At 40.6% G+C, this 12,521-nt stretch overlaps 1 protein-coding gene across 1 annotated transcript in view; it reads left to right on the forward strand.

The window, feature by feature from the left end:
- LOC102814613 (primary ciliary dyskinesia protein 1-like) overlaps positions 1 to 12,521 on the forward strand; it is a 140,079-nt gene that overhangs the window by 41,961 nt on the left and 85,597 nt on the right. The window contains exon 5 of the mRNA XM_006868728.1: positions 162 to 262. Within this exon, the coding sequence (XP_006868790.1) occupies positions 162 to 262 (101 nt within the window). The remainder of the gene's footprint in view (positions 1 to 161; positions 263 to 12,521) is intronic.

A 12,521-nucleotide genomic window follows, 5' to 3' on the forward strand; every position in this document is an offset into this window, starting at 1 on the left:
AAGTGTATATTGTTCCACAACCCTTAAGGAAATGTTTTTAATGACTGAAAATAAGGCATATCTTTTAATGATAGCAAATAGAATATCTACAAATACTCATATAGCTTTAACTTTTTAATTCTGCAATACAGTAAACTTGACTTTTTTCCCATTAATTTTAGGGAGATGACACCTTGCTTATTCCCATCCATGCCTACCCTGTCATGAATACATTGGATTTTCCATCATTTATAAGCCTCTCAAATGTCCTACTAGGGGAAAGGTAAGTGCAAGAATCATTTACTTTAGAAGGATCAGCCTTATGCTATGAGGTGGAGGTTAAAGATGTCCAACTTTTTCAAAAGGCTGTACCACTTCCTCATCTCTGCTCTCAACCAGTCCTCCTCCCCTCAGGCTTTCCGTGTTTGGTCATGTGACTACACATAACTCTAGTCATCTGCTGTGCACAGTGTCTCATCCATTGTCCATCTGTGAGTTGTTTCTCCTTTGTTGCTTTTGTTATGATGAATACTGTTGTGGTGTAGCCCTGTATGCTTGTCTTCTGGGCACACGTTATGTTACAGAGATTCTGCAGAGCATAGACCTTGAAGTGAAATTTCAAATCATAGCAAAGGTTCATTGTTGCCGTGCGATGCCAAACTATTTTCTAGAATGGATGCATCCACTTACACACTTCTGTAACACATGAAAATTCCTGTTTCCCCTGCAGTATTGCCAACATTAGGTATTGTCAGACTTTTAACAACTTGTATATTCCTGCCTCCTTTCTTTTCCATCCTCTATTTACTTCCCCCCAATCATTGTGCTGGAGTCCTGGTGTGACACTGTAGGATAAGCACTGGTCTCCTAACTGTGAGATGGGTGGTTAAAACCCACCAGTTGTTCCTCAGAAACCCTGTACAGGATAACTGTGAGTCCGAACTGACTTGACAGCACTTAACAGCAACAACCAGCCTGCCAGAACTCTATCCCACTGCCCCTCACCAGTCCTTCCTCAGTGGCATATGCAAGGGTCCCAATAGCCTAACAAAGGAGAGTCCTTCCTGGCTGAGCCCACACATTCTGTGCATGCTATAGAAATTTTTACCAAAATCAAAGTGGCAGGAAACAATTATCTAATTCATAAATTCTTTTTTCTTTCACTTCCCCATCTCCCAAATAACTTTTTGTTTGGGCCATTATTGTTATGTGCCATCAAGTCGGTTCCAACTCACAGTGGTTCTGAGGAGAGACTGGTAAGTTTGAACCTCCAACCTTATGGTTCAAACCAACCTTTCAATCCAGTGCTTATCCTACAGTGCCACATTAGGACTGTAAGCAGACTTAAAAGCAATGATTTTTTAAGTTGGTGAAAATAATATGCTTTATGATGCAGACATCAGTCTTTTGTTCTTAAAATAAAATCTTAACCTCCCTAGAGGCTTTTTCCTGAATTATTATATACAAAATGCTCTTTATTTGTAATCAGAATGAAAAATTTAGCTAAACAGTTTCTTAAAAGGAGTTACTGTGTATAATGGTGAGATTTTTTTTTTTTTTTTAAATCTTTCAAAAGATAAACATGTTATATTTCCTCCAAACATTCTGACAGCAGGCTATGGCTTCTTTAGAATCTGTGTCCTTTGTTAGCTTAGGTGACTGGGAAGGCAATATGCAAGAAGAGGGAGGGTGTTGGGAGAATGATAAAGACAGGTAAAGACACAGGGAGGTATGCAACGAGTAAAGGGGATAGAGGTAAATAGTGTCATATACACAACCCTGCAACAACAGTGTTCAGTGGGTAGATGCATGGACAGATACATAGGCTGAATGGGTCTGAGAGGAAGAGTGGAAGTATACCCACAAATATATAAGGGTTTGAAAAGGATGTTTGTACATGGGTCTTTATCTTTGCTACAAACACACCTATGAATGTGGTGGAGCATACACAGGGCAAAATAACAAGAATTTCTTAGATATAATCAAACCTTTTAAGGCAATTGAGGTCCTGGGCCTGGGGGCTCAGGATGATAGTCTCAGGGGACACCAGGATCAACTGGCCTAACAAAGTCCACAAAACAATGTTCTACATTCTACTTTGGTCAATAGTGACCAGGATCTTAAAAGTTCATCTAAGGTACAACTATTGGTTTCCATGTGCAGAAGAAAGAAGAGTGAGGAAAACTGAAGATGCTTGGAATCAGCTAGTCCAATGGACTCATGGAACATGTAAACATCAGTCTCCACAACTCTGAGACCAGAAAACCTAGATGGTACCTGGTTACCAAGACCAACTGCTCTGAAAGGGATCACATTAGAAGGTCCTGACTAGAGTAGAAGAAAATGTGGAACAAAATCAAAATTACAAAAAGACCAAAATTACGGGTCAGAAAGAGGCTGGAGGAACCTGACACTATGACCTTCCACCACCCTTCAGGTTTGGAACAGAACTCACCCTTGTGGCCCACTTTCCAGCCAAACAGTAGATGGATATAGGGGGACCAGCACTAGTAACCTATGCTCACCACAGAATGGTCAATCATTCAAGATCAAAAGGGCAACATTTACCAAAGACAAAGTTGTTGAATGCAAAACTGATGATCTACTCTATAAACCTTCACTCAATTCACAATAAAAAGTAAAAAAAAAACAAAAAACTCTGTCCTTTAAGTAACAGCATTTTACCATCTTTTAACTACCCAAATCATCTTACACCACATTCAATCCAAAACAAAAACAAACCCAATATCATTGAGTAGATTCTGTCTCATAGTGACGCTATAGGTCAGAAGAGACTGTAAATCTTTACAGGAGCAGATAGCCTCATCTTTCTCCCACAAGTGACTGGTGGGTTTGAATTGCCTACCTTTCAGTTACCAGCCCAATGCTTATTCCACCGTGCCACCCAGGATACTTAGTAGCAGGACTGGGAGCAAATATCTGAAAGAGCTTTCACCAGAAATCCTAGGCTACTTTAGCAGGGGAGATGATCATTATGGTGGACCATTCATTCGTTTATTCATTCAGTACATTTTTCTTGGATGTGTGTTATATGCCAGGCACAGTGTTAGCTCCTGAGGATTCAGCAATGATTAAAACATGGCACCATGACAAAAGGTCCCTGGGTGACACAAACAGTTTACATTCCACGACTAGCCTAAGGATTGATGGTTCAAACCACACACAGCAACACTATGGAAAAAAGTCCCGGCAGTCTGCTTCCATAAAGATTACATAAGGAATGCCATGATCTCAGGCAAGAAAACCCTATGGAGCAGTTCTATAGAATACATGACGTCACTAGAAGTTGGTATCGACAACAGCAGCAGGTTTGGTGTGCATTTTACCATGATAAAACAGACCATTCTTTTTGTTTTGTTTTGTTCCGACTCATAGCACCTATATGTACAGCAGAGCAAAACACTGCCATATCCTGCACCCTCCTCACAAATGTTATGTTTCAGCCCATTGCTATTGCCACTGTTTACATATATCTTTTTGAGGTTCTTCTTTTTCTCTGATGCTTCTCCTTACCAAGAATAATATCCTTCTCTAGGCACTGGTCTTTCCTGACAAACTGTCCAAGGAGCAATCGGCCATTCTTCTTCTGAAACAGATTTGTTAGTTCTTCTGGAAGTTCATGGCATATTCCATATTCTTTGCCAATGCAATTATTCAAATGCATTGATTCTTTTCTTTTTTATTATTGTGAACTGAGTGATAGCTTACATGGGAGAACATAGGCTTTACCTTATTGTTTCATTGCAATGATTACAATTTCCTCCGTGTATCATCATTTAACAGTATTTGCTTCCATTCCCTCTCTTTTTCTTTTTCTTTTTTGGTTTTTGTTTTTGAGGGGGTGGGGTGGGGTGGGGTAGGGATATGTACACAAAAATACTCAGAAATATTTATTAATTTAAACAACCAAAGGGCACATTCTGCAAGCCTACCTCCTAGCCACCAGCACTCAGTTCCTCTCTTTCCATAAGTCTAGAGTCCTCAGTTGCTCCCTAAAACAGACCAGTCTTATTTCTAATTTAGCATATGCTAAGAATAGGTGACATTCCAGTTTAGTGTGAGGCAGGAATGGAATTAGGGAGCTCAGACTAGAATTGCTAGAAGAGAACATGTCAGAACTGAGTTTTGAAAGATCACTAGAAATTAGCCAACAGAAAAAGGGGATAGTAGGAGAGAAGAGAGGAATGTCCCAGGCCAAGGAGTGGCATGTGCAAAGTCAGACACATGAAATGGCATGGGCCACGTAGGCCTGGCTGTAATTTATGTGACAGGAGGTGGGTTGCAGGTCTGTGGTAGGAGAATTAGGGAGAGGTCAAGCAGGAGGGGCTTTCTAAGCTTTGCTTGATGATCTAGATTTTTCTCTGAGACCAATCATATGTCTGGCACAGCCATAAGAAAAATGGCACAGATGCCTGGTCTGGTAGCAGTGTGCAGAGGCTTGGAGTGAGTGGGCTGGGACTACTGTGATGAACCAGGCAGGAGACACAAGAAAGCCAGGGACACTTGAAAATACGCAAATGCCCAAAGATGATGTCACAGTCTTAGGTCAGGTTCATTGGGAAGTAGAGTCAAGGATTCAGGTACACAGTACTTACTAAAGAGAAATCCCTAAAGGAGCAGCAAGGGAAGTAGGATGGGAAGAGGGAAGGGACAGAGACACACCTCCAAAAACACAGACACCCAAACTCTGGCAGCTCCAGAGAACTGTCTTGCTATAAGGCAAGTGGGCAGGGTTAGTATATCCTCAACCAGCCACTGGCCACTTAGGGCTAGGTAGGAGGTTCTCACCTCTTAGCCAAGAGACAAGGTCAAGATTAGAGTTGCTGGTCACAGTGCTGACAGCATCTGGGTTTGGGAAAAGAAGAGTACCAAAAACATCTATCAGAAGTCAACTGCAAAGTAGCCTGGGCCTTAACAGACATGTCCAACTAGTGTCTTCTACCTCTGGCATCATACTTCTTTGGTATAATGGCATGGATTCCATGAGTTGCTGAGTTGATGTGAATTATAATCTGGTGCAGGGGCTAAGTTTCCTGGTGGGTTGTGTTATTATTGAGTAACACAGCACTGATGCATACCAGGGAACCATCTCTATGCAGCCTTCCCTCCTCAGGATAGACTAGGTCTGGGAATTGGGTACGAGCAGCTTCCTGGGACCACCAATCAGTTACCTACCAGGAGGTAGATAGCGAGAGTGGGCTGCCCCATATATAAACAATAATGGGGGCTCATCTGTAGAAAAATTTAAATAATTAAGAATTGGTCTACTTTTTAATATCACCAGGCACTAACAATTCTAAATATTATCTGTGGTAAAATACTACAAGGGCATACTGTCCCCATCCAATTCATGTGATGCATAAGAAGCAAGAATCACCTGAAATCCCACACCTGAAATCCCAGTCTCCACGCCTGTGATCTCCAAGCTTGCTGCTCTCATTTTTATTCCTGTCACAGTCTTTCCTTCCCTCAGGGTCTGCTTGTCAGCACAGGCTGTGAGACCAGAGATGGATCAACTATAAAATGGATGAAGCCGAGGGCCAATGAAAACAAGGGAAACCTCACTGAGATGGACTGACACAACAGCCTCAGCAACAGACTAGCGCATACCGGTAACCCTGAAAGAGCACTCAAGCAGCAGCATTTCGTTCTCTTGTATTGGGGTTGTCATGAATTGGAGTTGACTCAAGAAATCAACATCAACATGAATGCTGACCTCTCTACACATGCCCCAGCTGTTTGGAAACTTCTGTGCCAGACTTCACTGGTCTTTCCCACCCACCTGTCCACTCAGGGCAACACCTCATCGTTCAGCTTGATTGGCATCCACCTTTCCCTATATCTTTAGGAGATGGGACACCTTGCCACAGGTTCACTCTGCTCCCATCATTGTTCCTCCTCCTGGAAAACTGGAAGCCTTGGATGGTTTTCTAAGGAGTTTTTAGTTGACTAAAAGGAAGTGAGCTCTGGTAGCGTAGTGGTTACGAATTGGGCTGTGAATCTCAAGGTCAGCAGTTCGAAATTACCAGCTGTTCCACAGGAGAAAGATGAGGCTTTCTGCTCCCATAAAGATTTACAGCCTTGGAAACCCTGTACAGGGTTGGTAGGAGTCGGAATCAACTTCATGGCACATAAACAATAACAACAAAAGGAAGTGAAGCAGTGGTTCATCAATCCTCAAATTCTATCCAGCTAACTTTTAAAAAATCCCTAACACAACACATCCACCCATCCATCCATTCTGATTTTGGCTTGCTAGTTTGTGACCTCCAATTTAATTAATCCTCCTAACCTGCTTGGTTTGGCCCACATGGTAATAGTTTATGTTTTATAAACTATTAACTGTCAACATTAAAAGTCAGATTAACTGTCAACATTAAAAGTAAAGAAATTTCACATAAAATTTTGGATTTCCAATTCTCTTAAAAACTGGGAGGGGGTGATATATTTGACCAACATTTGTGCATGGCCACCATCCGCTTAACTGGGCTGAGTACAAGCTGCCCTCTTTAGTGGGAAATGCCCTTTCTAACTCTCCACAGTGCCCGCCCCTCTCGAACACCCCATACTCAGCCCTCTCTAATCATTTATGTTACCTGCCTGACCTCTGGGGACTTTCAAAAAAGACACTGGGCCAGAGGCAAAGCCGTGTAGTGTTGGTTAATGTCACAGACCCCTAATAGGTCTGGAGTCGTTTTGCTTGGACTCCAATCTTGACTCTCCTTCATAATGGCTGTGTGACCTTGGAAATGACAAAGCTTTTTGTGTTTCTCAATATCCTCATCTGTACAGCATAGCTAACAGTAGTACCTACCACCTAGAATACTTCTGAGGACTACATGGGTTAAAACAGAGCATGTCAACAGTTAATAATAAGGACCCCTTGTGGCACTGTAGGATAAATACTGGACTACTAACTGCAAGAGCAGCAGTTCAAACCCACCAGCTGTTCCACAGCAGAAAGATGAGGTTGTCTATTTCCATAAAGATTTACAGCCTCAGAAACCCTATACATGGTCACTATGAGTCAGAATTGACTTGATTACAGTGTTTTTTTGGGTTTCGATAATAAATAATAATAGTTCAAAGTTGTCAGTACTTAATATAGTTAGAACAGTGCTTGTTGGTAAGTGCCGTGGAGTCTATTCCTACTGATAGCCACCCTGTCTAGGGTTTCTGAGGGGAGTCTGGTGGGTTTGAACCATCGACCTTGCAGTTCAAACTGATCTTGTGGTCCAGTGTTTATTCTACAGTGCCACACCAGGACTGTGCTTAGCATTAGTTAACACAATTACTATGTTAAAGAGATTTTTACCTAAAGAATCCACAAGTGGGATCCAGCCAATTTGGTTCACATGAACAGAGGAAGACACATGGAGAAACTGAAGAAGGAGACTCAAAAGGGGAGGGCTGCCCAAGCCGAGATGAGCTTCCAACACCTGGCTAAGGGGCTGAGTAAAGCCCCCAAAATAGCTGTCAGGGCTGCGTACAAGCTAGGAAGAGTGGCCCCAGTGGCAGCTCCATAGAGGGAAAGAGACAGGGCTTGAAATGACCATTATACTTAAAAAAAAAAAAAAGTTCTGGTAAGATATGACTCACGTGTCATAGAATTCACCAATTTAAAATGTGTAATTTAATGGTTTTAATATATTCACACAATTGTACACCCATCACAATGAATTTCAGGACATTTCCATCACCTTACAAAGAAAGTCCATATCCTTTAGTTATCACCCCATAAATCCTCACAAACACCCCACCCTAAGCAATCAACGAATTGTGTATCTGCTTTTTGTCTGTATAGATTTGCTTATTCTGGACATTTCGTATTAATGGAATCATATCTATATGATTGGCTTATTTCATTAAGTATAATGCTGTGTATCAATACTTTATTCCTTTTTGTGGCTGAATAATACCTCATTGTTTTGGATATATCACAGTTTGTTTATCCGTCCATTCATCAGTTGGTAAACATTTGAGTTGGTTTTTACTTTTTGGCTATTATGAATAATACTGCAGTGAACATTTGTGTATATATTTTGTTTCTCTTGTTATATACCTAGGAATAGAATTGCTGGGTTATTTATTAAATGTCAGGAGTCTTGGTGACACAATGGCTAAGCATTTAGCTCTTAACTGAAAGTTGGTGGTTCAAATCCATCCAGTTACTCTGCAGGAGAGAAGGTCTGGCAATCTGCTCTTGTAAAATTATAACCTAGAGAAACCTATGGGGCACTTCTGTTCTGTCACATGGGTTATTATGAGTTGGACTCTTCTCAAAGGCACCTAACTACAACAACATAATAAACTGTAAGTTTAGCGTGTTAAGAAGCTGCCAGACTCTTGCAACATTTTACCTCCCTAGTCCCTCGTGTGGTGCTGTGGGTTAATGTGCAGGGCTGCAAAGTCGGTTTGAACTGCAAGGTCAGTGGTTCAAGCTCACCAGCTGCTCTTCAGAAATCCTATACAGGGTCACTATGAGTCGGAACTGACTCTACGGCACTTCACAATAACAACAACACGTCCCTCCCAGCAATGGATGAAAGTTCCCATAGCACTTATACTTTTGTATGTCATAGTACAGTGACCCTTTTAGAGCTGAAAATAAACACTACCTTATGAAGGACAAAAGTAATAGGAGACACAAAAAGTAGATTCAGAAGGAACTAATTTGAACAGATTTGCCAGATGTAGGATTTGTGTTGAAAACCATTCAATTTTGTTTCTTATTTTCAGTTTTCTTCTGGGGTTAGGTTGCATAGCTGACTTACAGATAGTTACCAACTAAATTGTCATTGACTCTACTCAGAGGTTGTAAAATGGCCTTGTTGTTGTTAGGTGCTATTGAGTCGGTACTGACTCATAGCAACCCTATGTACAACAGAACAAAACACTGACCAGTCCTGGGCCAACCTCATAATTGTTGCCACACTTGAGCCCATTGATGCTGCCACTTTGCCAATCCATCTTGCTGGGGGTCTTCCTCTTTTTCTCTGACCCTCCACCTTACCAAACATGATATCCTTCTCCAGCGACTGGTTCCTCCTGACTATATGTCTGAAGTATGAGAGACAAAGTTTGGCTATCCTGGCCTCCAAGGAGTACTCTGTCTGCACTTCTTCCAACAAAGATCTGTTGGTTCTTTTGGCAGCCCATGGCACTTGGCAATATTCTCCTCCAACACCATAACTCAAAAGCATCAATTCTTTTATGGTCTTCCTTATTCACTGTCCAGCTTTCGCATGCATATGAGGTTACTGAAAATACCAGGCGCACCTTAGTCCTCAAGCTGACATCTTTGCTCTTCAACGCTTTAAAAAAGTCTTGTGCAGCAGATTTGCTAATGCAATACGTCGTTTGATTTCTTGACTTCTGCTTCCATGAGTGTTGATAGTTGATCCAAGAAGAATGAAGTCCTAGACAACTTCAATCTTTTCTCCATTGATAAGAATGTTGTTTATTGATCTAGTGGTGAGGATTTTTGTTTTCTTTACATTGAGATGCAATCCTTACCGAAGACTGTGCTCTTTGATCTTCATCTGTAAATGTTTCAAGTCCTCTTCACTTTCAGCAAGCAAGGTTGTATCATCTGCATGTTGCAGGTTGTTAATGAGTCTTCCTCCAATCTGAATGCCACATTTTTCTTCATATAACCCAGCTTCTCAGATTATTTGCTCAACATACAGGTTGAATAAGTATGGTGAAAGAATACAACCCTGTCATACACCTTTCTTAATTTTAAACCATTCAGTGTTTCCATGTTCTGTTCGAACAACTGCCTCTTGGTCCAGGTACAGATTCCTCATGAGCACAACCAAGTGTTCCGGAATACTCATACTTCACAGTGTTATTCATAGCTTGTCATGATCCACACACTCAAAAGCCTTCTGGTATTCTCTGCTTTCAGCCAAGATCCATCTGACTTGGATATCAGCCATGATATCCCTCATTCCACGTCCTCTTCTGAATCTAGCTTGAACCTCTGGAAGTTCTTTGTCAATGTATGTCTGCAGCCGTTTCTGTTTTACTTTTAGTCAAACTATACTCACATGGGATATCAAAGAGATTGTCCGATGATTTCCGCATTCTGTTGGGTCATCTCTCTTTGGAATGGACACAAATACAGATTTCTTCCAATCAGTCAGCTAGATAGTTGTTTTCAAGATTTCTTGGCAGAGATGAGTGAGTGCCTCCTGTGCCGACTCACTTTCTTGAAAGATTTCCATTTTGATTCCATCAATTCCTGGTGCCTTGTTCTTTGCCAATTCCTTCAATGCACTGTGGGCTTCTTCCTTCAGTATCATTGGCTCTTGATCATATGGTACCTCTTAAAATGGTTGAAAATCAACCATTTCCTGTTGGTACAGTGACTTTGTGTATTCCTTCCATCTTCTTTTGATGCTTTCTGCATCATTCAGTAATTTGCCCAGAGAATCCTTCAATAACAAAAGTTGAGGCTTGAATTTTTTCTTCAGTTCCCCTAGCTTGAGAAATGCTAAGCATATTCTTCCTTTTTGGTTTTCTGACTCCAGAGCTTTGCACATTTTGTTGTAATATTTGACTTTGTCTTCTCGAGCTGACCTTTGAAATTTTCTGTTCATCTCTTGTGCTTCCTCATTTCTTCCATTTGCTTTAGCATCTCTATGCTGGAGAGGAAGTTTCAGTGTCTCTTCTGACATCCATTTTTATCTTTTCCTTCTCTCTTGTCTTCTTAAAGACTTTTTGCTTTCTTCATGTATGATGTTCTTGATGTCATCCCACACTCTTTAGGTTTTCGTCTTTAGTGTCTAATGCATCAAATTTGTTCTTCAAACGAACTGTAAATTCAGGTATGATATGTTCTAGGTCATATTTTGGCTCTCGTGGTCTTGTTTTAATTTTCTTCAGCTTCAGCCTGAACTGCATATGAGCAATTGGTGGTCTGTTCCACAATCTGCCCCTGGCCTTGTTTTGGCTGATGATATGGAGCTTTTCCACTATCTCTTTCCAAAGATGTAGTCAATTTGATTTCTTTGTATTCCATCTGGTGAATTCTATGTGTGTAGTCATCTGTTTTATTGTTTCAAAAAGGTATTTGCAATGAAGAAGTCATTGGTCTTGCAAAATTCTATTATGTGATTTCCAGCATCATTTGTATCACCAAGTCCCTATTTTCCAACGACTGATCCTCCTCTTTGCTCTCAACCTTTGCATTACAATCCCCAATAATGATCAATACGTCTTGATTGCATGTTTGATCAATTTCAGATTGAAGAAGTTGGTAGAATTCTTCTATTTCATCCTTTAGTGGTTGGTGTGTAAATTTGAGTAGTAGTGGTATTAACTGGGCATCCCTGTAGGTGCATGGATATTATCCTATCACAGACAGTGTTGTACCTCATGACTGATCTGCATATGTTCTTTTTGACGATGAATGCAACACCATTCCTTTTCAATTTGTCATTCCGGGCATAGTAAACTATGTGGTTGTCAGATTCAAAATGGCCAATACCAGTCCATTTCAGCTCACTAATGCCTAAGATATCAATGTTTATGTGTTCCATTTCATTTTTGACTATTTCCAATTTTCCTAGATTCATACTTCATACATTCCATGTTCCCATTATTAATGGATGTTTACAGCTGTTTCTCTTCATTTTGAGTTGTGCCCCATCAGCAAATGAAGGTCCTGCAGGTTTTACTCCCATGGGCTTTATTCCATTTGTGTCATGCCCTTACTGAGATAAAATTCCATGTGGACACCTATCAACTACTTATAAACAATTTCAGTGGCATAAAATCTTGAAAATTTTATTTTGACAGCTTCTGTAAATAACAAAAAATTATATTCCAGGTTCTGTCCAACTCTATAAGTCACACAGCATTGCTGGACTCTCAGCTCTTCTCCATCTGAAGGTAGAATTGTGTTTAAAGGGTCGTAATGGCAAAATATAGTCTCGGCTTCCCTATTTGAACACTTACATGTTTATAGTAAGTATCAGGACAAGAGTTAATATTGATCTTCAGAACAGTTGTTTGAAGTCCTCCCTTCTCACAGAGAAGAAATTGTCATTTTCAGTAAGTTAAAGAAAACGCACTCCCCACTTACATTTATACACACACAAAACCATACCCATTGCCTACAAGTCGATTTTGACTCTTGACATCCTCGTGTGTGACTGAATAGAACTACGTAATAGGATTTTTTTGACTATAATTATGGAAATAGATTGTCTGGCCTTCCTTCCAGGATGCCTCTGGGTGGGTTTAATTGTTGTTGTTCGGTGCTCTTGAGTCAGTTCTGACTCATCTCACTCCTATGCACAAAATGCAAATGCCTTTCCTGATTTTACACCATTCAGTGTTCCCTAGTTCTGTTCGAACAACTAGCTCTTGGTTTATGTAGAGGATTGTCATGAGCACAATTAGGTATTCTGGAATACCCATTCTTTGCAGTGTTATCTATTGCTTGTCACAATCTACACAGTAAAAAGCCTTTGCATAGTCAATAAAGCACAGGTAAACATCTTTCTGGTATT

This window comes from Chrysochloris asiatica, unplaced genomic scaffold, assembly GCF_000296735.1.
Source record: "Chrysochloris asiatica unplaced genomic scaffold, ChrAsi1.0 scaffold00123, whole genome shotgun sequence".
Lineage (NCBI taxonomy): Eukaryota > Metazoa > Chordata > Mammalia > Afrosoricida > Chrysochloridae > Chrysochloris > Chrysochloris asiatica.